This window comes from Nymphalis io, chromosome 17, assembly GCF_905147045.1.
Source record: "Nymphalis io chromosome 17, ilAglIoxx1.1, whole genome shotgun sequence".
In the NCBI taxonomy this organism is placed as follows: Eukaryota; Metazoa; Arthropoda; class Insecta; order Lepidoptera; family Nymphalidae; genus Nymphalis; species Nymphalis io.
Window position 1 is genome coordinate 8,720,916 of NC_065904.1, and position 26,923 is coordinate 8,747,838.

Genomic DNA, 26,923 nt, shown 5'->3' on the forward strand with positions numbered 1-26,923 from the left:
GATAATAAAACGAAAAACATTAAATCAGAAAAATCTTTGTCATATAGGTAATGTAGAAGTTGACAGATATTAATCTATTTCCTATAAACTACAAAACCAAATATATAAAGGGGTGACAAATAGGCGCACAATTTGATCATATAATATGCAATTATGAATGGATTATAATAACTCAAATTTATTAAATAAAAAGCAGTTCTTTAACTTCTTCTAATTTTAAATTCTAATCTTTAACGGCATAAAGATAATATTTTAGAAATGTATTAAAAAAAAGAACATAATTATCGAGAATGAGGCTATAAAAACAAACCTTGAAAATAATTCCATTACAAACATCTAACTGGTGATTTATTTCTAAGAAATTCCTATTGGTAATAATTTATATCTTGATACATCAGACCAATAAGCCCGAGAATTATCTAGGATCTATTCTATCAGGAAACAAATTGCATTAAAAGACCCACGTATCGACGCAGAAGTAATTTTAGTCAGGTATAAAGAAAAAAACAGCCTTGATATTTACATTTATTGTTTTCTACATTCTTATTTTTAAGAGTTTATATTTTGGAAATGTGATCGCTATGCAGTGAAATTACCCCATAGACGTTTCATTATAATACAATTATAAAAATTATCCTATTTCTTATAATAAATAAATTAGAACAACTATTTTTATTGGATGATTTATTAAAGCTAAGAAACTGCTTCTCTGAGGATCTTGACACTTAGTAGAAAAAGAGACAAATAAGATTCTATAATTCTACATGTTTATTAAAATGCGAAAAACATACTGTATTCTTTCATTAATCTTTAATTTGGAGTGAAAAATACAATGAAAAATATACATTACACATTATTACGAAGGACTGCTACTCTTGCATTATTCAGATCTGAATACAAAAGTCACTTATTTCTGTATCGGGTTTTAAATGTCCAATATTGTACATCATTGCTCTTGGTATGCAACTATGTAATTAAATGCATAAATATATCTTTGTACATTTCATAAGGAGAAAAACAACAAAAAAACACCACAATCTTTTCATATAACAAACACTCTGCTGTCATTTGTTTACAACAATAATATCGTATGACACTTAACATTTACTGCTACGATAGAACAAAAGACAGATATTACTCACAACACACAATTATTGTAGTAGCAATATTCCGAACTCAAAAGATTTTATCTCTATCTCTACAACACATAATCATTTTTTTTTACAGTCGATGTATGAGTAAACAGCATTACTGTTACACTCATTTTCTTTGTCGATGCACTTGAAATAGGAATGTGCAATAAATTCCGATAATTTTTGTCAAACACTCTTGAGTGTCTTAGTGTCCACAATAAGTGTTCACATTATAACAGCACTGCAACCGTTGCTTGTTGCGCTGACGATCACGAGGCTGTTTAGGTAGGAAGAAGTGGAACTTCTGCATAGGAGTGATCCTGTTCATCTTCAGAAGAATGGCCGCTGGCGTAGGATGGTCGACCACTCTTCTCCCTCAGTCAGTACCTGACAAAACGCAATAATATAATTAGAAAAAATCATTATCTTTAGAGCTATAAAACTGTACAAAAGATATTTAAAGGAAAAAAATATTTACATTTGTGTTAGGTTTGTTACATAGTAAAAGTTTATATTTGTTACATGTGTTTATTGAAATAAAATAACACATTTTGTTGGATCTCTAATGTATTCATTTGTGAATATTTTTGTAAACAGAGCTTATAATATGTATATTCTCAAAAATAAGTCCTCATTAAAATACCTTCGATACGTTTCGTGGCTGTCCCGGTCTGATTCGGCGTAGGGCGCCCAGTGTGACGGGGTGGCGTCATTATCATCCGTATTATTACTTGTACCTAAAAAGGAGAAGGAACTAGAACACTAAAACATATTTATCCAATTAAAACATGTTTAGAAGAGATTCAACATAATTGCAATTTAAGAAAATAATGAGTTTTATATTTGAGGACTAAATCACACACAGAATGACTTTTTGGTTATTCGAGCTTTGTATGCCATTTTTCTCAACTACCAATGGAATATTCTCGATTTGTCACAAGTACTGATTTTTATAAATTTATTTATGTTAGCTTTATAGTTAAATTCTTATCAGTCAAGAAATTCATTTGACCAGACTTTACTATGATTACATATTCCATTAAAATATAAATGTAACTCATATATAACTGTAGTGAATTACAAAAGATAGCAATTAAATTAATAATTAATTATTGTTAAATTGTTAGTAAGGTAATTATGAATCGAGTGTATTGTGAGGTTTAGTTTGTTTATATAAAAACGGAAAAAGAAAATGAAAAAGTAATTTTATCTAGTACATTATCTTACATTCTCGTAATATGGTAATGCTTAACTTTTAATGGTTATATTTATTTACTTACAATGATCATTTGAGACGGTAGATCGAGGTGAGGATGCATCGTGTGTAAGGTGACCTTGCGCGTTGTGTGAGACGTGAGAATGTGCAGCTTGCGGCGACGCGGGTGCGGGAGGGGAAGGACTGTCCAGAGATATTACTGCACCGCCGCTTGGTGACCTGTACCCGCTTGATGACACTGCTTCGGCTTAAACAATTGTTATAATAAGCAAATAAAAAGTAACATTAAACAAATAATAAAAGCAACCAGACTACATAGCTGGACAAAAAGGGCTCCTCCTCTTGAGAAGAATGTATAGAGCATTTTCTAACAATTTTCAATCCACTATTAGTTGTAGAGTATAGATTTTTTTTTATTTACAATTTATTTCCTACAAACATGTTTTTTTTTTACCACTGAAATAAATTTAGAAAAATTTAGAAAGACAAATTAACTAAAAAGTACAAGAAACTCATGGGTGCGACTGACTCTGCAATATGTTAATATAAATCAAGTAAATGGCATTTGTCTAACTAAGCAAATTAATACATAAAACATAAGTTTAAATAACCTAATATCATGGCTATTTTAAGAAATAGAAATAATATGTATTATGAACTATTACAGTTTTTCTTAATGTACACAATTACAATGAATGTAACTATTATAATCTTTCAAGCTTACCACTAGATGATGTGTATGTGTCATCAGGTTTCATCGTAGCTTCCAAAGAGGATGGGGACATCTTTGGTTGTGGCAATTTCCGTTTGAGAGGTAATTCATCATCTGAGTCAGATGTGAGATCCACTAGCACTTCAGCAGATTTAGGCGTTCTGCCTTCCCCAACTGCGGCTCGTTTGGCTCCATTGTTACCATCTACTGGTATTACTTCTGCAACAAGAAAATTGTTTTTTGTTTGAGAATTTAAATTGCAAAAACTAAATGATACATTCATTGAGATTTATATAAGTAACTTTTAAGTTGACAAAAGAAATAGTAACAATACTTTAGTTTATGATTAGATCTGACTGTACTAATATAACTTCAAATATGTTTTAGTTACCGAGATCATCAGATATGAGCGTAACAGGTTCAGCGGCGGGTTGCACGGGTTCCGGCGCCCTGGCAGGCGGTACGTGTGCGGACCAGTTCCCATCCGCGTGCAGCTGAATTTCGTTGCACTCGCTCGCTAGCCGCGACGATGTTAGTACTTCTTGGAAATAACTGGTAAATGATTAGCATTTTAACTACCTGTACATAACTTATTAAAACGTTTTTTAAACTTACAAAAAAATATGTTTATGGCATATATATATAAAAAACCCAAGATACTCAGCGTCTCAAAATTGTTTGCATAAAATGAGCGCATTTTTAATTCAGTTGAGATAAATACAAAATTGTAAGCAATAAGTTAAAAATTTTCAATGTCTTACCCATCAACCACCAAAGAGTCATATGGTGCTGGCCTATCACATACGGGACACAACCATGTGGGCTTTCTCTCGTTCATCTGTAGGAACAGTGAAGCATCGAAGCACTGCAAGTGTGGGCAATTGCCAGGCCGGCACGGACATGACATGCGCATCTTGCCCAATGGACACATAAGTGATACTCTGAGTGATGTAGTAGCTATTTCACTGTCATAATCTTCTGATAACTTTTCTTTAACTGGTAAAGAAAAAATGAGTTATTCATTGTTCCATCGTAAATTTTTGATTATTGCAAACATTGAAGCACTTAGCTAGTGAAACTAGTGCTTGATATGATTATTAATATGATAACTTCAAAAACTTACTCAATGACCGTGTGTAGTCTGGATTCTTAGTGCCTTTGTTCTTTAACCTCTGTAGCAACTCTGCTGATGACAGTTTCCTGACCATGAACACGCTTAGCACGTACGCTCGCGTAAAGTCTGCGGCCCATGTCACGTGTATCGTGTTGGCTACTGTGGGAGATAGTTTCACTAGGGAGGAGATGTTAACTGGTCGAGGTGGTCGTTTTGGCTCCGGGGTTGGCTTGTTTGTAGGTATTGGATTCTGTAAAAAGTATTGTTTGTGAGATATGGTTAGATTACTTTAAATGTCAAATTATAAGTGTTAATACTTACTGGTAAAGGGCACATCTTATTATTAACTTTAACATTAACACTAGGTGGGAAGTAGTCTTCTTGTTCACAGGATGTTTCTAGAAGACAAAATCTTAACTGAGCCTGTAAAATGAGATATTTTATTATAACAAGGTAAAACTATTAATATTATTGTGAACTAGATTATCACGGCAATAATAGATTGCCATCAGTGCTGGAAAATTTAGCCTTTCATTAGTTTGTTAAATACATATTATGTACTATTGAAGTTTTTCTTCCATTGTACATAGTATAGTATTTTAGACGTAAGTTAATATATTTACAACAAAATAAAATAAAAATGGTTTATCTGACCTAAACTAATATCAATTGAAAACTTACATACTTTTCTTCTTTATAGAATTTACTGTATTATTAAAAAAGAAATAAAACACATAAAATATTTCAGATTTACATATAGCTCCATGCATTCTAAAACAGCAAACTACATTTTTAGTATTGGTTTAATTGCAAATGTTACTCTAAATAAGTTGTGTTGACTTTTCATAAAAGCAGTTAGGGATCATGCAACCCCTTTTGTTTACCTGTATAACATAATCGAGCTTATTACTAGTTCCAACAATGTCTTTCCCTGACGCGATCTCTGTGGCTTGCTGAGGTGTGAGGTGAAATATGAAGGTGCCTTCTTGCATACGACCAGCCTGCATCGGCATCATCGTTGACGGTTTCATTAATTCCGCCAATACATCGTAAAATGGTAACCTGGTGATGTCGTCATATAAGGGATTGAAGTCTTTAAACTTTTAAACTAATTATTTTAAAATTATTTCCTAGGATATGACAATCATGTTTTTTTTTAAATTTTATAGCATCAAGAAATTTGCAACGATTTTTGATACAACAATGCAAATGTCTATGTGTAGTGTAGGGTAAAATGAGTAAGCAAGCTGACTTGCACGGTTTATCATATAATTATCCTCTATATTGTGACGGCATAGGGCTTTGTATTCTATCTGAATTTAAGTAAGGGAAAACCAACAAGTTAAAACTAATTGAAAAAACAATGTCAAGATTTTAAATTTCTGTTGTGTTTGCCGTTTTTAAATGCTGCCAAAAGCATATGAGGAAGTATGAGTATATAATTATTTACACTCACTTCTTAAACTTGACATCCGGATGCACGGGGAAGGGCGGCAGGGCCGCGGTTGGCGAGGGGGACGGCATGGGCGCCAGAGTGGCTCCGCCGGCGCTGCTGTACCCGTGGTACATGCTGCTCGCATATATCGGGTTCTGGCGAGCCTGCGTCGTGTACAAGTTTTAACTGTTCCTTCTCTATATTACACTTGTGTACACATAAGATCTTTTACTGTCAAACAGCAACACTATAGCCGTGTTTCGGTTGCAAATAAACTAATAAGCTATTGTAATTAGATGCACAAACGATATACCACAATTATCATCAGGTAATCTAATTTACCATTGGACTAACTTTTAACTATAACGGTAATTTTAAGGTCGTATCAAAAACAGTAGACTTATTGATGGATGAACTTTTTTCTTACGAATTTTAAATAATAAAAGCTCATACCACCAATGTTAATCCGAGGGGACCGTTTACCATGTTCGTGTATAGTTCTTTGTGTATAACACATGGGACTATTGTGCGGTATTGTCGTATTGTTAGTCGTAGTTAGTAAAGTATCATTTGTATATTCTTTGTGTCTGCAGAAAGGATATACACTGATTACGCTGGCTCACTACAATCTTGTTTGAACATCAGTAATTTTAAAAAAGTAATAGCTTGTAAGTGTTCTACTGCTGGACAAAGGGTTCGTATCCTCGCGAAGAGGTTCTATAACGCTACTTCAATGTTTAGTGGATATATGTGTAGTGGATAGTGGCAAAATTTCGTCTGAGATTTTCCTTCATCGCTGAGCACGAACGAACAAACTTTATCGGCTAAGATTCCCATGTCCTAACTTCAAAGCCATCACGGCTCGTCCGTACTCCTGAATGAGGACAATAAAGAACTAAAGACACTCACCGTTACTGGCATCGACTGTGACCGTGAATCCTGCGGGTTGTACCCGGTGACGGCAGGATGCTGATACATTGTACGGCCCGGGATAGCCGGTGCCAGCGGATCTTTGCCCTGATTGCCGCTTCCAGGCCCTCCAGACGATAACGCCTGATTGTTCCTAATGATTAAAAGTAATTCATGAAAATGTCGACAAAAACATTCTGATTAGTGATGAAACTATACATTAAAATTATTCAAGAATTCGCACATTAATAAAATTAAAGTTATCCGTCGCTGCGTGTCTTTAAAAGACGCGAGAGGGGATAACTTTACAAGTTACATATGCATGCGCTTGCTTCCTTGGTATCACATGCATCTTATAAACCTAAAAGAATTTAAAACAATATTAGTTGCATCACAACATTTATACCGACCACCAACACCGCAAGCATACATGCATGTGTAAACTGACGACACTCCTGAGTGTATTCTAAGGGCAAGCAGACATACAACAATGACAAACAATATACCAGGAGTCCTTATATAATAATGTTTAACATTTTTGTGACATCAAATTATAACCAGAAGCTTCTTCAATTTTCATTACTATAATAGTGATATTTCAACATGACAATTCGCTGCAAATATAGGTTTACTGTTTGAGAAGCTCTAGTTACTTTTATTGCGATTTCGCTGGTGGTACTTACGCAAAGCTTTGACATTTTATCTTGGTGTCTTTGTTTTCGGTTTATTTTTTTCTGTGAATTACAATTAATTGAAATTCTAATCATACGATATTTAAAACAATATTGCGTATAAAACTTATGACACTAAAATAAAATGTCGAGTGAAATTCGTTGTCACCTAATATAAAAAAAAGAATGACTGCTAACTCTTAGGGTCATGCTGACACAGCTGCGAGAAAACGCGGGAGGACGTGACACTTGCCTAGTTGTGGTGGTCTTTTGCGAACGTTGCCTGTTCTCAAAGGCTTTTACTCGCGAACTAATTTCGGAAGAGTTTCCATTTGCGGCGGGCTCACTCTGGGCAGCATTGACTACCCTCGCTGAAGATCGTGTTTTAACCATTGTTGACGACCGAGTGTCTCATGTCAACTGAAATTAGGAGTCCAAAAATGGACAGAAGTCACTATAAAATCGTTTTCAACCTATTGAGATTCTCTGGAAAATTTCTTGCACAATGGAATAAGGACTCTCCTTATTTCTCTTACCATGACTGGAGTTCAACGGGACGGGGGGAGCTACAGATCAATCTGCAATTGAATAGTTACCCATTTAGTCTACAATGGTTAAAACATGTCTTACAGCTTTGTACTAGGCAAACCACGAGATCCAAACGAAGGTATAATATAATTTGAAACAATGCTGGCGGTCCCATTAGTTTTTTAGAGATCAATTATTCCACTGCAGCTGTGGAAGATTGCTAAGGAGAAAAGTTTTATTAAAGAATTTAGAATTTGACAAAATAAGAAAAGTACTGGGACGACAGGAGTAGGGTAGTAAGAGAAATAAGTTGAATGTCCTGTCAAGGAAATTTTCCAGATGTCGCATTGAACAAATTATAAAACATTAAATTCAAATTTTATCAAATCTACCGGGGCAGGACCACCTCTATTATAAAAAATACAAAAATAAAGGCAATAACAAATTTTATATTTTTGTAATAGGGTAGGTCATATGAAACAATACAATACATTTCAACTAACTTCTTAGTAACATTATAAAACTACAAATAATTATTAATACATATTTAATTTATTTGAGATTTGTCACATTGATAGTTCAATAAAACTAATATAAGTGCTAATTAAATTTAAATCAATATTATTATTGATGGTGTAAATGAGATTTTGTTGTTTTTCTTATGTTATTTGTTATAAATTATTATTGAAGTAATCATTACTTATGTAGGGTTGTTTGTTTTCATGTTATAATGCAAGTATAAGCCACCATCATCATTGTGATCTTGAAATATTGATTGAATATTTTGAATTACCTTTATGACTGCTATTAATAGTTTTAGCTACAAATTTTATACTTTTTCATTAGAAGACGAGATATATTTAAAAAGTAAAAGTATTTAAATATACCTGTTCTTTTTTTATTCAAAATAATACTAATATCAGCTTAGCAAAATTGAGTAGTCTTAATAAGCACGCCAAGTTGCTAGCTTTACGGTGAAGTAAAAAGCCTGAGGTAGGAATAATAATAAGATAATACTTTACTTATCTTAACTATTTTATCAATACTTTACAACCATAGAATATATATATATTTTTTTTAAAACGCGTAATTTAATATTAAATGTTCAAAAACAGATGAAGAGTGGTTCTCAACCACGTTCTAATAAACCGCTGTGTAATAAAATAAACCTCAATTTATTACTTTAAATTATAACTGTCTTTCAAAACTAAAGCCTAATTTATTGTTAAACATATAAACAAATCCAAATTGTGTTTTTGAGTTAAAACGTATACAATATTTAAACCAATATGGATGTCAGTCAAAATATTCAACGTTACTCACCATGATATTGCGTTACCGTAATCGTAATATCTATTCATATTAAATTTAAGTTAAAAAATTACACTGATATTTAATAACACATATATAAACTATTTACGAATGTCTTTCACAAAACGCCATAACTTGACGCTTGTTGGTCAGTCTGCGGCCGCCACATTGGTTGGGCATAGACAATTTTTTTTTCCTACATTCGCCTTAACAATCAAAATGAACCGTTTATCGTTCAAATGAAATTCAAGTGTATACAGAGTATGTATAGTGATCAAAATTACAAAGGAAAATCTTTAAAACGATGAATTATTATAAAAAAACCAATTCATTAATTAAACAAAACGTTTTTCTTCAGTAAAATTTTAACATTGCGTAGGAGAGTGTTACCATAAACAACTCGATGACGTAATTTCCTTATCCTTTACACTAGGGTTGAACATATAAGTTTTATATACTATAATCAATTTTATTGAAAAATATGCATACATGCATAATTAGAAAGTATGAAATCTATGACAAAATCAAATGATTCAGTATGAATAATTAATTCAGAATCTATACTATATATTTACATAAGACTGGTACCACTCATATTTGACAACCTTCTTGGCTCAGTAGCAAGCCTAATGGCATAATCTTTAGCCTTTTAAGGCTAATGATTTGGGGTCCAAATCCTGGATCGTACCAATTAAATGATATTGGGTGTTTCTGCATTAAGTTATGCGTTATAATAGTGGGTGAATACATAGTGTAACCTATTTTTGCACAGACATTTTTACACTATAACAACTCTTGGCAGTTGGCAAGGCTTTATTGAAGATAGGCCCTGAGACCAAAGTCAGTCAGAAAAACATCATGATCATCATAATTAGAGCTCTTAATTTTTCTCTTCTTCTATTCTATCACATTTAAAGTAATTTATCTTACGTCTACCGTTTACAAAAAACATTTTAACTATTAAAATACAATTTCGCGCACTTGTAAGGTAAAATTAAAATAATTTATATGTGCGCTCTTTTGTTTTAAATCGTAAAGGATGCAACAGGTATCCATATGAAGTATTGTAAGTAGTATGATCTTGACAGCACATGATCGGCAACTATAAAAATCTTTTCTTCGTTAATACATATTTTTTTAATTTTATACGACTACATTGTTACAACTATCCGAATTATAAAATATATCAGTTTGTGTATCCGAGTGTTTCGTTCAAGAATTTGTTGACTTTTAACAAGCAAAGCACTGTGACTTCATCATGAAAAATGTTTTATTTAGTTGTATGAAATGTAAATTTGTACGATAATAGATGCGAGTTATTTTTGGCCAAGAATCAAAGTGTGTATTACTAAATTTATTTTACCTTTTATATTATCAATATTCTAAAACTTTTCTAAACGTTTTCTATACCGGAAACGGAAGTATGTATTATTTCGTCACTGCCGTTTCCCAATGAATAGGGCTGTGCTATATCTAATAATTATTTCGAGAGTTCTAGCTGCATTTAAAACATACATGAAGTACAAGTAAAAAAATACTTCACTTCTTAATAATCAAAATTTGAATTTGAAGCTGAATTAAAAACAAACTTAAATAGTTGTAAACAGTTGTAACCTATAATAAAATAATTATAAAATCAATTAAATTAATAGTTCTCAAACTTAATAAGAAGAATACAACCTTTACGAACAAATACAAACACATAATTGATTATATAAAATTTGATACATACATTACTCTATGATCTTAATTAAAATGTTTTGGTAAATTATAATAAGTATTTAACATTTGGTTAATCTATATTTCATTACTTTATATTATATATCTTCTGTATGTGTAGTTCAATATGCTATCGACCCACTAGAATAGATTATATAAGGTTGTGCTTGTGATATTAATTAAATATATTTTGCAATAATAGCCTCCAAAAACAGACTTTATTCAATTAATATTAACAGGTAAATGTATTTTGAGTGCACCACATAGACCATAAAGGTGCAATTTCAATGCCACGAACACGGAGACGTAATCGATGAATGTCAAGTCGGGCTTGCACGAGTTGTGTGACGCCCTCTGCGTGGTTAGACCATAACCGCTCACCAAGCGCAGCCACTCGCTGCCATACTCGTGCTTCTAATCCACCAGCTCCTACCGTCGAAGACCACAAAGTAGCTTCTCCCCCTTCCAAACACGTCATGCTTTTCCAAGACCAAGGTCGATGTTCATATACTCGTTGCCACGAGTTAAAAGGTGCACCACCTAATTCCGCATGCCAATCTCCATACCCACTATTCAAATCCCATGCGTCTTCGTGTGATATTATAGTGCGCAGTCCGGGTATATGCTTTTGTGTCCAAGGAACCTTACGAATTTGAATACCTAGCCTATGTATATATGTTTTTAAATCTATTTTTATACGATCTGATAAATGCGTAGACCATAAAACTGTCAAATTTGGTACTTTTGTATTTACGGCTTCTAAATGTTGTAAAATATTTTTAGTAACTTGCAGTCTCGATTCGGTCCAACAATTTTCGGAGATGTCGTTGCCGCCAAGATGGAAAATTTCATCTTCCTCAGTAAGTTGAATGATTTCTTCGTATATTTTTTCAATAGTATTGTAGATAATATGAAGATTGTGTGTATTCTTTCCGCACATGGTTCCATTTTTATATGCGCTAGAAGGGTCCGCATCAATAAATTGTGCTAATCTCATTTCTGGACCCCAGAACCATGCCTCACATATAAATGCAGGTAAATCAACTTCCAATAAAACTCTTATACCACGTATGTGTGCATATTTCACAATTATACGCACCTCATCCGGACTGTACATCGCACCTTGTGTGTACGAGTCGTATTGAATTAATTCCGACAAGCTATTAAACTTTATAGAAAATCCTTGCGCGTCCATTGCATGCCAGTGAAACGTATTAAGTTTAGAAGCGGACATAACATCCAAGGTTTGAATGATTTCGTTCATAGGAAAATAGTTTCGTACCGTGTCTAACATAAATCCACGGTAAGGAAATCTTGGACTGTCCTCTATCTCGGCAGCATTAATCATCAACAAGCAACCTACATACGGATCTAGCCAGATCAGTTGCGATAATGTTTCTAAAGCATGGCGTACTCCACAGAAGGAATTCGAAGTAATGTTTACTATTAGATATCTATCTGATAGCCTCTTTGGATACAGTTGTAATCGATAGCTTTCGTCAGTATTGAAAAGCATCCTAGGATTACCACTACCACTTTTATTTATTGCAACTCGAATTTCAACAGTATGCCACGCTTTAATGCCACTCGTACTATTTTCCATCTTATGTAAATCTTGTTGAAATAGATTGAATGCTCTGGAGCAATATTTTCTCACGGGTTTCGAAGGAAAAGATAGTATTTTTAAGTTAAACAAGTTAGCACGGACAGGCACGACTGTCGTGGACAGAGTAACCACTCCTGTGGGTATCGGCCAGAAATGCAGAGGTGTACATATCATGTTGCAAGTCATTAGTGACTGCAGTTTATCAACGTGTTTTGCTTTCGTGGGCACACATTTATCGTCGATACATTCCCAAGTCCACAACGGGAGCTCTTGCCTGTAAAATAAAGCAGTGGGTAGTATTTCAAATAGTCAGTAGATATATCTAAGATGTAGTTTCTAGAACGATAATTACGCTTTAAATGTACTGGTGAGAGTTAAGATATTTATTATTAAAATAGTGATAGTGTTGTTTGAGTGAGGCATTTTTAGAATCTTTTAAAGATTGTTCGAGTAAGTTGTGCCTGTGTTCTTTCGCATATTTTATTGATGTATGTTTGACATTTAGTGACAGTAATAGCATTTTATTATAGAATTAATATATAAAAGAAATTGACGAAATAATCTGTGTTTATTTCGTACAATTTAAAGCATAGGCTAGATAATAAATAAGATAATCTTAGTAGGCACTGTAGTCACCACAGAATTTATAGATATGCAGATTATATAACTACAAGAGATGAAAGTATATTATGTATCGCACATGAATATAGGCATATCTTCTATCTCTTTACTATACCTGAATTTGTAAGAGGCAAGAGTAAAATAAAGTTATCGTTTTCATTCCCAAGTTCTAATAGCTCTTACTAGTTAGACTATATTAAATAATATTAATAAGGAAATATATAATAAGAAAACATACTGATATAATCCTGAAAAACATAATTTGAGACCCAAGTTGTTCGTTTTCATAAAAATACTCCTACTCTTCAAGGTCTTTAATGTACCTATTCTTATGAATTCTACTACTCATAGGTACTAATTAAAAGACCGTTACAAAGTTTTAAAGATAACATTGTAATGTGGTAAAAGTTTCTGATCTTCGTTTCGATCGTTCTTTAATACAGAATACAGATATATCTCAGTAACAATTTGCAGAAGAGAGAGTGTAAAAACCCTTATTAATTGATTGCCTATGAAAAGGTTGTCTATGACCTTTATTGAGTCCACTCCTGGTCTGAACCCCCCCACCCTCTTTCATGGATCGATTGCATTTATGCGCAGTCCATCCATTCGTCATAATCGAGTAAAGATATGTGTAGGTAAAGAGATGTGATTGAGTACTTTGTATAACGATACATTATGTAGCATGAATAACGATTCATGCTACATAATAAAAATTAACAAATATTTCTATGTTTTTTATTTGATAATAATCAGTTACATAACATCTTAAGCTATTAATAATCCATATTATTATTAAGCGAATGTAAAGACAGTATTCTAACATAAATAAGGTAACCACAAAATGCGACTCCAATCAGCCAAGATGAGAGACCGAATATAACAATTATTAGGTCTTTTATCAAAAAGAAGTTGTACTTTCCGTAATCATTTGGGTACAGAATACATAATTCCATCAGAGCTGGAAAAACCAGGGCGATTAGAGTAGTACATAAGTTTCCGACGAACGCAACGAATGCACCTTGAATCGGCACCAAATAACAGACGAAAACTGTAAACATATTTAACCGTTATCTTGCTAATATTACGTAAAGGCAAGTATAGTTTATTTATTTTCAGATACTATTATACAAAGTTACGAAGTTAAAGAGTTTGTTTGTCAGCGTTAATCTCAGGATTTGTCAATTCGATTTGCGTAAGGTAGTTAGTTATACAAAATATTTTTGCGTTAGATTAGCCATTTCTTAAGAAACAACACAAAAAAAATATTTATTTTTAGAGACTAAGTTATATGTTTTTATTTATTTTACTCCACATTTTTTTTTTAAATTATAGATTATTTCCGTAATCATCAGTTTAAATGTCACATCCACCGGTTAATCCGTAACATCAATTTATTTTACTTGTAATTGTATTGTATTGTGAACAGTGAATTATATTATTTAACTAAATCTTTTTCTCTTATAAATTATTTAGTAGATTAAGGTTAACTTAGCGGTAGTGCTTTAAGCAAGCCCTACTATAAAGGCGAAAATTAATAAATAGTTCTGTGGCTATTAAAAATATAATTAGACTAGATATACCCCGCAATTGCATTAATTTTTTTTTTTTTTTTATTATATCTGGGAAACAAACAGTACACGCCACATATACTACACAACAAATTAACTCGATCACACACCAATCAAGTTTCCACTCAAAACTTCATGTATGACAGTAAACAAGCAATTTTGTAAATTACAAATAATAATTATTAAGATTGAAACAGTTAACAACAGCAAAACAATATTATATAATAAAAATTAAATAGATAAAATAAAACATTGACTAAGTTAACAAATGCACACAAACTCTTTTTTTAAATGTATTGAGCGTACAAGAAAACATGTCCAAGGCAATAAACTTCCTATTGTAGCTCTTACAAGAGCGATATATAAATTCATTTTGAGCATAATTCGTTCGAGTGAAGGGTAAGTGGAATAAAGCACTATTGCGTGTGTTCACTTTTTTACATCTAAATAATTAAATTAGTTTTTCTCGTAAATCACGTAATTTATAAAACTAAATAAATTTAAATAGTTCTGTCGTTTAGTTTGCGATACCTGAATTAACAAATAGACAAGCAGAGGAATATATAAAAATATATTGTATCGACATCACACAAGGAATAGCATTTACTGGTGGGATAGGGCTTTGTGCAGGCTCGTCTGGGTAGGTTCCAACCACTCATCAGATATTCTACCGCAAAACAGCAATACTTGATATTGTTGTGTTCCGGTTTGAAGGTGAGCCAGTGCAATTACAGGCATAAGGGACATAAAATCTTAGTTCCCAAGGTTTGTGGCACAATGGTTATGTAAGCGATGGTTGACATTTCTTACAATGACTAAGGGCGTTTGGTGACCACTTACCATCAGGTGGCCCATAAGCTCGTCTGCCTTCCTATTCTATAAAAAAAAACCAATACTAATTGATATCTATATTAATATTATAAATAGGAAAGTAACTGTCTATCTGTTACGCTTTCATGGCTAAACCACTGAAGCGATTTTGATGAAATTTGGTATTAAGCAAACTTGAACTCCAAGAAAGGACATAGGCTACTTTTTAATACATAATACCTGTCCCCTCCCAAAAACGGGGGCGAAGCTGCGGTCGAAAACTAGTTATGAATAAAAATTTACTGTGCAATATAATATAAACAATAAATGATACTGACATGAAGTCAAAACAAAAGCAGGTCTTGCAACAAATTCAATTGTTTTCAGTATGTCGTCCGAAGGCACGTAGTTCGTATTCCTATTTTTGATTATTTCAATTATAATCTGAATCGCTGGATAACACTGGATAGGATAGGCAAATGCGACTGCAATTAAGTATAATCCCATCGCCAACATTGCTGAACTGAAAATATTAGTTATATAATATTTAGAAGTTAAAACATATCTATACATATAAATAAAATTGAAGTGTCTCTCTGTGATTTCGATAACTGCCCCTTTTAAAGTTAATATGGCTATTTGCGATTTAGCAACACCAATACAATCATTTTTTTTATTTTTGTCTGTTTCTCCAGGCTAATTTCAGAAACGGCTAAAAATTACAAATTGAAATAGCTAAATTATTATAAGAATAATTTTGAGGTTTTGTTTAGTCTTTATTTCATCAAAATCGGTTGAGACTATCAAAAGTTATAAAAACATACGTATTTTTGTTGTTATATCTATACACATTTCCTGACTTTGCCTGACTGATTCATCTACGCAAAGCCTAAACTACAGGGGTTAGAAACTTGAAATTTTGGCATTTGACATTTTATGATACAAAACACCACTAAGGAAGGATTTCTGGAAATTTCACCCCTAATGGGTTAAAATAAACAATGAACGATTGTATGGAAACACGTCATTTTTGAAGTTAGAAGGAATTTCATATAAAAGCTTCTGAAAATATGTATTTCAGTGTTTTTCAAAATTTACCCGCTAAGCAGGTAAAATAGGGGCGAAAATTTGGATGGGGATTCCATCATTTTTGATGTTAGAAGAATGTAAACAACATTCTCAATAATAAAGCTAAAAATAAACGCATACATATTTCGTCGTTTTTATAAATTCCACTCAAACGGGTGGCGTTTTTTTTAGTTTTTTTTTTTAAATCGTTAGAACGGTCGTATGTACATATTCACTTAAATAACTTCATTCATAACTCCAACCGTTATCTGCATTTTGCATTTGTTATTTGCACCCAGAGGTGCAAATGACGAATGCACAATGTCTTAATATAAATATCTTCTAGGGAAGTGCAAGTGATACTTTTTTTTAAACAAATTTCAATATGATCAATATCATCAATCTAAAAATAAAAAATAAAACCCTTAACCTTACTTTTTTCTAACCAGAATGACATTTCACGCTTCTTAATTTAAAATCACAGACTTCCAAACTATCATTTTTATTTTCTTGATAGTTGAGCGTGAGCGAAGCCGCGGGCAACAGCTAGTTAGAAATATATCTTACTAGTTAAAAAGTTGTTACCTATTGTCTATAGGAAAATCCTATATATTTGATTAGTTATTATCAATACATATAATATTTAACAGTAAGATTGCTACACTACTTGAGTACTGTCTATGTTTGATTGCATCACAGTAATTAATGCGCATATAATGTATTTAAAAATTATATTGTTATATCTGTATGAAATTAAAAGACTTCGACACCGTTTGATGGATCACCGAAACAGTTGTCATATATACTCGTATTATGTATTTTTCACGGAGAAGGTTTTTTATATAATCCACATTGTTGTAACTCGCCGCCAGAGGGTTTTGTTTAAAATCCATCTTGTCTTTAGCGGGGAAGAAAAATATCGTGAGCATATCTATATTACGTATATATACCTATTTCATAAATTATTGTTTAATAATTTAACAATGTTTACTTACTCGTCGTCAAAAGGAAGCGATCTTATAACATTTTCTTCCATGGTACCGAAAGACCAATACCCTAAGCATCCGAATACGGTGAGGATTATCGTAGTCGTTAGCATGCTGACGCAAATTACACCGTTCGGCTTTGTTAGTACTTGGGGATCTTTTAAGGCTTTGTCTAGAGATAACACCTAATAAACAAACATGATTTATTATTTAATTTAGCTTAACACACATCTTCGGGTATGTACAATGGACTAAAATAAAACAAAAGATATATTTCAAGAAACAATAACCATTGTTCAATCAATTTCGACAGAATTATTTTTATTAGAACACAGAGATAATAAGGATCTAAGTTTATATTTAAAATAAAAACAAACGACAGAACGCCTGAGTAGTTACAGGATCGCTTTTAGCAATCTTCTGGTAATTGGCGTAAGACATACATTTACACGCAAACATTGCACGTGCAAATGAACACACACACGGTCACACACCCAATCAGCTGATAGGTCATTAGTATAGCGCATATATAATTTTCTTTACGACTTAAGGCGTGGATTCGTAGATTTTGCTATACCTAGTTAAGCTTACAAAAGATTAATGACATATTTTTAGGTCTATTTGACTTCATCTGGAATAGGTACAGTCATGTAACACGATCATAATACATATAAACAGTTTCCGTTTGAACGATAGTAACACGACAATCAGTATTTAAATAGGCGATAATACCTAAGCGATCGAGCATCAAAAATACAAATTTAAATACTGGAATTTATAGTTCACACATTTCACTCGCACAAATGTGAATTAAAAAACCATATAAGAACATATCGAGTAACATAATTTTAAATATAGAAGGGGTAATTAGAATAACAATAAAAAACAATTATTAAAATTTTTAAATGTTCAATAGGTAATTACCACACCCATCGCACTCAAATTGAATAAACACGTGCCGATTACAAAGTAAAGCGCTAAGACATCTGTTGTAGCATATATCAGCACTCCATGAGGTGCCAAGAATGTGTGATACACCACCAAGATTAAACCAACGAAATTCAAAAAATTACCTGCAACATTATATTCCTATAAAAAAAATATTACAAAACGAATCAAATTTTAGTTTTTAACGATTCATCGCTTTGTAATGGAGTTTTTAAAAAATGCTTCTAAAATTTTACTACAAAAACAGAAAACAGGACGAACATTTTGTAAATTTAATTTAAATTTATAAAACTATTAATTGCCAAGAATATTAAAATAAATTAAAAAAAAATTACCAAGCATGGAAATGTAACTAACAATCTTTAGAGTCTTCATGAAATACTCGAGGAAAAGGTAAGGAATAAGTAATGCGGCAATCGCTGGTCTAGAAGTTTGCCAGTCCATTATCTGGTAACAGAATATATTTTTTAGATCACGTAGATCCCTCTTTTGCTAAGAACGGGGAGACTTGATATGGACCGTGTGATGTTGAGTGATTATTGTATATACTGTACTAGTGCTGTAGAAAATGTAAGCCTTTCATTAAGCTTTCCACGATGCGTGATATTACGGATGGACGAGGACCAGCCCGCAGCTACGCACGCGAATTGAGATTGTTCATATAAACACAGACAAGTAACTTGTTCATTTCGCTGAGAGCCGTGCACGCCTAGGTATAGTAGTGTTTTCTTGTAAAATCAAAAATGGAGTGCCCGAGCAAATCATTTTTTATTTTTAAATTGATATAAATATGAACATTTAGCGAGTTCGGCGCTCGGGGTACCAAGGTAACTCAAAGGAAGCAGCTAATACTAAATAAACTTACATCCCTCAAGCTGTCTGTAGTAAATATAACAAACACTGTGCAAATCCCCAGCTGGCTTAATATCATGAAGGTAGCGACAATGGTTCTGTAAATTAGAAGAAAGCTTTGGATTAGAATTTAATAATAATTTTACTAAACGTGTATTTGATACATGTGCAGAGAGAAGAAAAAATGCTTTATATGATCTGGCTTAACATTAAACTTTATATATATATATATATATAATCGCGTGTATCCGCCTTAAGAAATTCTAATTAGGAGCCAGCAATTAAGATGATGGCAGTGTTACTCTCAGGCGACTCGCCACTCTGCACCTCATCAAATAAGGGCCGCTTAAAATAATTCAAATGAAAATATTTTACGGTCATATGAAAATAATTTGATTGACTATCTTTTGCTGTACGAAAATAATGTAATATTTTGAAGAAGATAATACATTCAAACTCACGGGCCACGATATCCAATGCCATGAAAAATTGATGGTCCATGCAGTAAAGCTAAACGAAACCCATATCTGTATGATATGTGAGGAATCTTTAGTTGCCGACTTATCTCATTTAGACACCACAACTAGAACAAATGTGTAATTAAGAAACACAAGACATTGTTTTGAAATAAGTGGAATGTTGACACTAATAAATTTTAGTATCACTAACATTCTAAGAAGGTATGCTCACGTACTAGTGTCAGGAAACGACCTCGTCGCATCTAAAAGATTAGGTGTTTTAATTCTCTATGCTGATCCACTGTGAGTTAGACATGTAGCAGAATTTTATTCCCCAAATATTTTCCTTTATTTTCCTTCATCACCGAGCACGTCATGAATTATGAAAAAAAGTTAAGCCTAAAGTTAAAGTCGGTTAAAAATAAAAATGAGTATCATTCATTATTAATAATTTAAAATAATGGTACCTAGTAAGTAAAAAATAATAATATAAATAATTGGTTTTAAAACATTAATAAAAACACGTCTACCATGAATGAATGAATAGCCAATTCCTTTTTTAACCACTTCTTTTTCCGCACTCATGTAAATAGAAGTTACTGTTAGCTGTAGATACCTATGTCAAAACTATAAAAAGTACTAAAATTTGTCTATGATCTCATCTCGATATTATCTTCCATAACGGTCTTTCTTTCATTCATGATGGTCCGCCTCAAGGCTATTTCAATTAATCAGTGCCAATTAATACGTTGATAGTATATAGTTGTGTTAACAAGACTAAAGACAAATAATAACAATAACACACTTACCAATGTCAAATGCATATGTAAAATAAGAAGGCCCAAAGACATAGTCATTATAGGTCCAAGTATTATACCAGCCTGGCTGACCGCTAACGGTAATCCCAAGGTCCCTGCGCCAAATACTGTTCGTATGAGATTGAAATATGCCATATTCAATCTGAAAAACATCATTATACTATTTTGGTTCTTATTAGTCTAACCTGGAATGGGAATTTAGCAGTATGACTTAATTAGCATAACATTAGGGTTAGTTCGAATTAAACATAACGTAGTTTAATAATTTATAGTAAATTAATATTATTCTTTCTTTCATGATACTATGAGTAAATGCTTATTATAAATTTTTATTTTTAAAGTAATTAAGTAAATTTCAAAGTTTGTAAGCATTTGTTTAAGATATATGTATTATAGTTAGTTTAAGTCCAACCAAACATAGGCGTTTCGTAGTTAACCAATCGCGCGAGGACTGTGCTTGCCGAGGTACAGGGATACATATCTGTACCTCAGTCACTTACAACTTCCTATAATCGGGTTGCTACTGAAACTTCAACAATTTTTATATATACGATCCGGGACTTAAAACCAGGAACTCGATTTTCACAGCCTTGTAAACCAGCTAATACATCAATAAGGCAGTAAAATTTTTGAAGAAGTTACTTAGGATTTGAAATAAAAGGCAAAAATATACTTGATAGGTTGCTTAGGTTCTCTATGCTGTGAGGGATCGAAGTCATCCATAGAAGGTCTGCTGTAAGGTAGACGAGTGTATCTGACGTCAATTAAAGAAACTCTATTGTGAGGTTGCAAAGTGACTTTACTAATTGTTTCAAATGCAGCCCTGTGTGAATATTTTAATCTAAATATAGTAAAATTTAAATACGGGAAAGTATTAAAATTATATTTTTGAATGCCTAAAATAATTGCGAACCAAATATTTATTTTATTAATAATTATTTTAATAAAATTCAACAATTTCATACATTGTCACTGGAATACAACTTATGTAAATAATCAAAATACTTCCATAAAATAAGTCTTATTTACAAAAAATATTTTGAAATATTGATTATTAATAGTTAATTTCTGTGATTATATTGAAATAATATTATAATCACTAAATGACACGAACGTATAGTGTCATATTTAAAAAAATAAATTAAATTAATTACCTTCTTTGTATATATTTTTTAAATGTTAATATGTCGGTCACCTGATGGTTAGTGGAGACCACATCCGATGAATGATGAATCAGATGAATTTTTTAACATAAATACTAACCACTTCGTACATCGTCAATGCGCCGCGAACCATGAATATTAGAATGTTTAGTCCTTTGTGGTTGAATAAGTCGTGCTCTTTGTCTTTTATTCAGTATAAGTACTGATGAAAGCATTTTTTTACTATTTTCCTTTTTTATATGTATGCTAATACTCCTGTTATCTATTACAAAATAAACCCAACAAACTAGGAATATATTACATTTGACAATGAGTACATTTATTGTCTATTCCTGTAAATGACAGCTCAAAAAGCCAGCGACAGTAATCTAAGGCGGAATTATTGCATTTTGTTAAACACTTTCATGTGCAATTACTATTTAAATTTGAATATATTCAGCAATTATGATGTCTACCACAGAAGGAGAATTGGATGTCGAGGTGTCCCATGAACTTGAAGATGGCGAGGTATGACGATAACTTAAAGACTAATTTTCGGACAACTTGTTTTAAAAATACTTTTTTCTTAATCATTGTGTAACCTGTGCCTTTTAACAGTTCAAAGATTATTTAAAATAGGCCAGTATCTATTTTGATTCTATTCGAGAAGGCTAATATTTAAGCGACCAAATGTTATGAGACTTAATCTACCAGTGGTAACTTTTATCCTAGTTGGAAGATTCTGACGTGGAAGAGGGTACTTACATCCCTCTGGCGCGACCTGAAGCTTTCAACCCGCCTTCTTTAGTGAATATGCAGATTCAGGATGAACAAAGTGATGAGGAGTCTGTCCAGGAGTCATCGGGCTCAGATTCTGATGAAGAACCTCGTCGACGGCCAAAACGGACTAAACTAAGACCTCGACGCCCACAACCACAAACTCCGTCAGGCAAAAAGGACAAATATAATATTTGGTGTAAAGCATTGCAGGTAAATAAGTTAAACAATAGTTTGTTTAATTTTTTTTAAATTAATGTGTTGCAATCATTATTGTTAAATCTAAAATTATAAAACCGAACAATAGAGTCTGAGATGACAGAATGAAACTTTTATTTAAAATTGTTTGTACCAGTGAGCTAAATAGTTCAATAGAACTTAATAAAGTCTACTTTAAGTGAAATGAAAAAAAAAAAATATAGCGAGGATGTTACAATTATATTTAAATGATTATGATTCAAAATCTGAATATTTTATTTCAGGAAGATCTTCTTACTGAGGATATGGTTACATGTGATGTAACAAAGAAAAGTAGATATGGTGTTGAATCTTATGATTACACAATAAAGTACAGATTAAATGATGACTACATTTCAAATAAAAAGGTATTTACACAGAGCCAAGAATATAGGAATAAAGATCAATCAACAAATAAAAGAAGTATTTCAGATAGAGCTAATGTAAAACTAAGATTGGGTAAGAGAGTAAATAGTGAGCTGCCTTTAGATGAGAAAAAAAAACCAAGAATTTTACCAGATTTACTTATAACAACTGATAGATCCACAGAACAAATAGCCAATGAAATTGCTGAGAAATTGTTGGAAGAAAAAAAAGATTTACTTGGTAAGATATAAATAGTCAATGTAAAGCAAAATGTCATTAACTCAAATAAGAACAATTAAAGTTTTTTTTTAAAGTCAGAATTTTTGTTTGGTATTGATATATTTAAATCTCTATGTGAAATAAATATAAATCAAATACGAGTAAGTTGAACTTAGCATTATTTAATTAAAATGTAACTAAAAATGTACTTGTTTTTGTGTATAACTTTTACGTAATAGTAATGGAAAGGAAGGTAAAATTAACTAGTAACATTTTTTAGTTAGGATTGTGCAAGTGATTGGTGTGAGTAAAGCTATAGAAATATATAAAGAAACACAGAGAATTGAGGCAGATGGTGGAATGCTTGTAATGGTAAGTGTAAATACACATTTCATACTAGTCTTAAAGAAAGAATAATAAACTGAATATTTATTAAATAAATACAATATTATCATATCGTTTAGATTATCTTAATGGTAATATAATACAAATAAATATGAATATTATCCTGTCCTTTTTTATTGTACCCAGCCTAGAAAAATAAAAAACCTGTTTCATGTAATTAACAAAATAAATAATAATCTGCTTACTATTAGCATAAACATGACTATACTGACTAACTCGCATGAAATAAGGCAAAATTATTTCCCAAATGTACTAGTCAAAACTGTCATAATAACCAATTGACATAATGTGTATAAATATTTTACAGAATGGTACCCGAAGGCGAACCCCTGGTGGTATTTATTTCTTTTTATTAAAACGAGATGATGATATCTCCCATAGTATGATAAATAAAATATTTCATGAAGAACAGAGAGAAAATGCTCGAAAAATAAAAAAAACACGTGCCAAAAGTCGCCAAAAAGTTATGGAACAGTTAAAACAAAGTCTTACAGGTAAGCCTTTACTATAAATTACTGCAAAGCTTTTACTATAAAGTAGGTGAATATCCTTAAATGAAGAAAGCTCCATAGTCTGGTTTAAGTTTTATGTACATTGGTTTAGTAGTTTTTCCAGTTAGGTAATAAAAAAAAAAACTTTTTCCTCAATTTCTAATACAGATTTATAAGTTATCACAATATTAAGTTACATTGGCAGACTAGGCTATGTTTTTTTTTCATTATTTTTATATATGTTAAATATTTCAACACATCCAGATATTTAATTTATTTTTATATTATCATAAAACTATAAAATTAATTATAGATTCCGAACTACCGTCACTACTTTCGCGGGGCGAAGCTACAGTACAATCAGAACACGGTTCCAATCCACCGCCGTCACCGGCGACAGACGCACGTGAGGGCTCTAGCGACACTGACGCACACTCGCACACGGAACAACCACCATCCCCATCACGACCATGTTCACCTTTACCTGACCGAACATCGACACGTAACATACAGCAATATGAAGACGATGATTTCTTAGAAGTTATGTGCAACGATGATATGGACTTGTTCTAAAGTAAGAGGTAGTTTTCCTGGTGCTGTGTTTCTGCCTCTAATTGTTAGACTTAAATTTAGTATGTAATTTGTTTATTACCCTAAATATAGTTAGACTGTTTAACGTTACAAGTGTGTGATGATGCAGCATACTTAATATCGATGTGTGTTCCCACAGCGTGCATTCCCTTTTGCATCTCATGATGTGGCTGTGAAATTTTAGACACTGTTTACAAGACTAAATAAATGATGCCTTCAAAATTGTTACTGCTTTCAGTGGTTTATTAGTTAACACTACAATTGGATCAGTATTGTATATTATATGTAATTGTTTCACTTGCTGTGTAATCTTGGCATTGGTTCTGTTTTATGTTGAATGTTTGAAAAGTAACATACCTTGTCTTTGTGTATTTCATAACACTGACTAATTGAAATGACTTATAGAAAACTATACAACAATGGACCATGCCATATTAACTAGTATGAACTGTAAATATATATAAATTTCCTAACTTTCATATTATATTTTGCAAAATTTATTGTAATCAAAACAACTTTTGCAATATTACAATATGGATTTTTATTTTGGTAATTTTTATATTAGTTTTAATGATCTGTAATATTATGTTATTTTAGCTGGTACTATAAAAATTGTTTTTAAACTATTTCAAAACTGCATTGCAATTTTAAAAGTTTTTCAGAGTATAAATCTTTAAAATGTCATTCACAGATTACACTTTTTAGTATAAACCTGATCACTTGAAGGATACAAATATGCTGGCATACTAAGTACACAAAATTTGAAATGGCACAATTTGTCATAGTATGAAGTTACTATCATTACTTTAAGTACCCTTGAAATACAATGTTAAAACGCAAAATGTACTATTTTTATAAAGCATTCTTAGAAGCCTTATACATTATAAAAATTGGCAATTATCAATTGAATTAATTATACATCCGCCTATAAATATTTTTTTATAAATACAATTTTATCTCAGTGGTTTTAAATTTTGTGCTGTAAAATAGCCTGTAGATGTAGACAATAATAGTTACTATTTTTTAGGTTTCATATAGAGCAGCATAGCATTTAATAGATACAGAAAAAAAATGATTACACCATTTCTTGTAATAACTGAAAGTCAAAGTATATTATATAAAAGTTGTTAATGGTATCTAAAATGTTTAAGTTAACATATTTTTGATAATTCATAAATAATATGATCGTAATTTTATGCCTGTAAGTGTAGGATTATCTTAAATATTATTCTGTGAAGATCCTGTATGACTAATAAAATAGATTAATGTAGATTTACAATACAACAATGTATTCATGTAAATATGATTTTGATGTATCCAGACTTTATTGACCCAATTGTTTTGTTATTTGTACAATAACTTGACCCCAACATATCTAAATTTACTTGTCACCAAAATGATTTTGTTCATCAGTATTGATACTATGTTGCCATTATAAAAAAATAATGTCATATTTTGTATATAAATTCACAATTACAGGGAACAATTTTTGTTTCTAATTTGTCAATTTCACACTCCATAATTACTGTGAAATTTCTCATTGGTTGAGCAGTTAACTTGTTTAAGTGCAGATCACGAGGTCCCAGGTTCAATTGCCTTCAGTCCAAATGAAATGGTGACGGAGTAGTCTTTATTACAGTCCACATGACCAGAGAGAAGACCACTCATGCAATAGGAGTAATTTGAGAAAACACTTGTTATAGGGAATCTCCTGCACAGTTGGTGTCTCAGTTGAAAATGGCCACAACTGAAAACATTGTCATATAACTTAATTGTTTGTTATATGACTGTAACATTTTTTTAAGTTGACCTTGTACTACTTTACAATGGCTCTATTTATTTATCACAACTTATTACAACTGTAACTCAAAGAGTTTAAGAAATGGATATGCTATGGTTATCCTGGATGGACTGAATCACTGTTAGAAATGATATTTATTATAATTAAGGTATCTCATATGTGCAAACATAATTGCTTATTATTAACTATGGTATTTATTACATAATCAGTAGTCTGGGATTGATGTGAAAGTTTTCTATGATAAGACAATATCCTTATTTGTTGTGTGAATAAGAACTCGTATAGATCTCTGAATTTTACAGAGCAGGTACTAAAACATTTGTATAATAAAATTTATAAAAAATCATTTGAATTTTCAATTGTGTTAAATACAAAAGTAAAGTAGCTTCAAGTTAGCTTCCAGCAGCG

General features: G+C 31.9%; 3 protein-coding genes across 5 annotated transcripts in view; 2 read left to right on the forward strand and 1 right to left on the reverse strand.

Annotated features, from left to right (window-relative positions):
* Positions 1–26,923, forward strand: part of LOC126774826 (tyrosine-protein kinase receptor torso-like) — a 177,515-nt gene that overhangs the window by 112,214 nt on the left and 38,378 nt on the right. The gene's annotated exons all lie outside the window — the stretch shown is intronic.
* On the reverse strand, positions 361–9,233 carry LOC126774831 (E3 SUMO-protein ligase PIAS3). Of its 3 annotated transcripts, none has more exons than XM_050496461.1 (13): positions 9,042–9,233; positions 7,444–7,610; positions 6,520–6,673; positions 5,632–5,765; positions 5,060–5,237; positions 4,497–4,598; positions 4,185–4,425; positions 3,823–4,057; positions 3,453–3,613; positions 3,074–3,280; positions 2,414–2,596; positions 1,777–1,870; positions 361–1,520 (listed from the first exon to the last, which is right to left on the reverse strand). In XM_050496461.1, exons 2-13 carry the CDS (start codon positions 7,581–7,583, stop codon positions 1,514–1,516), a joined length of 1,836 nt encoding a protein of 611 aa, XP_050352418.1. In that variant the 5' UTR covers positions 7,584–7,610; positions 9,042–9,233; the 3' UTR covers positions 361–1,513. The 3 variants fall into 3 exon arrangements, with proteins under 3 accessions (XP_050352418.1, XP_050352417.1, XP_050352419.1); XM_050496460.1 differs by having other exon boundaries at positions 362–1,520; positions 5,632–5,774; positions 9,042–9,231; XM_050496462.1 differs by lacking the exon at positions 7,444–7,610 and having other exon boundaries at positions 362–1,520; positions 5,632–5,774; positions 9,042–9,228.
* LOC126774853 (phosphorylated adapter RNA export protein) lies at positions 21,995–26,861 on the forward strand. The gene is made up of 6 exons (XM_050496491.1): positions 21,995–22,156; positions 22,361–22,618; positions 22,888–23,248; positions 23,508–23,599; positions 23,940–24,126; positions 24,437–26,861. Exons 1-6 carry the CDS (start codon positions 22,094–22,096, stop codon positions 24,694–24,696), a joined length of 1,221 nt encoding a protein of 406 aa, XP_050352448.1. The 5' UTR covers positions 21,995–22,093; the 3' UTR covers positions 24,697–26,861.

Coding starts and splice junctions, on each gene's coding strand:
- LOC126774831 (XM_050496460.1), bottom strand. CDS start 7,583: ATGGTTAAAACACGATCTTCAGCGAGGGTAGTCAATGCTGCCCAGAGT. Junction 4,426..4,496: donor ATAAGATGTGCCCTTTACCA/GTAAGTATTAAC, acceptor TACTTTTTACAG/AATCCAATACCTACAAACAA. Junction 1,871..2,413: donor TACCGTCTCAAATGATCATT/GTAAGTAAATAA, acceptor TCTCCTTTTTAG/GTACAAGTAATAATACGGAT.
- LOC126774853 (XM_050496491.1), top strand. CDS start 22,094: ATGATGTCTACCACAGAAGGAGAATTGGATGTCGAGGTGTCCCATGAA. Junction 22,157..22,360: donor ATGAACTTGAAGATGGCGAG/GTATGACGATAA, acceptor CTTTTATCCTAG/TTGGAAGATTCTGACGTGGA. Junction 23,249..23,507: donor AGAAAAAAAAGATTTACTTG/GTAAGATATAAA, acceptor AACATTTTTTAG/TTAGGATTGTGCAAGTGATT.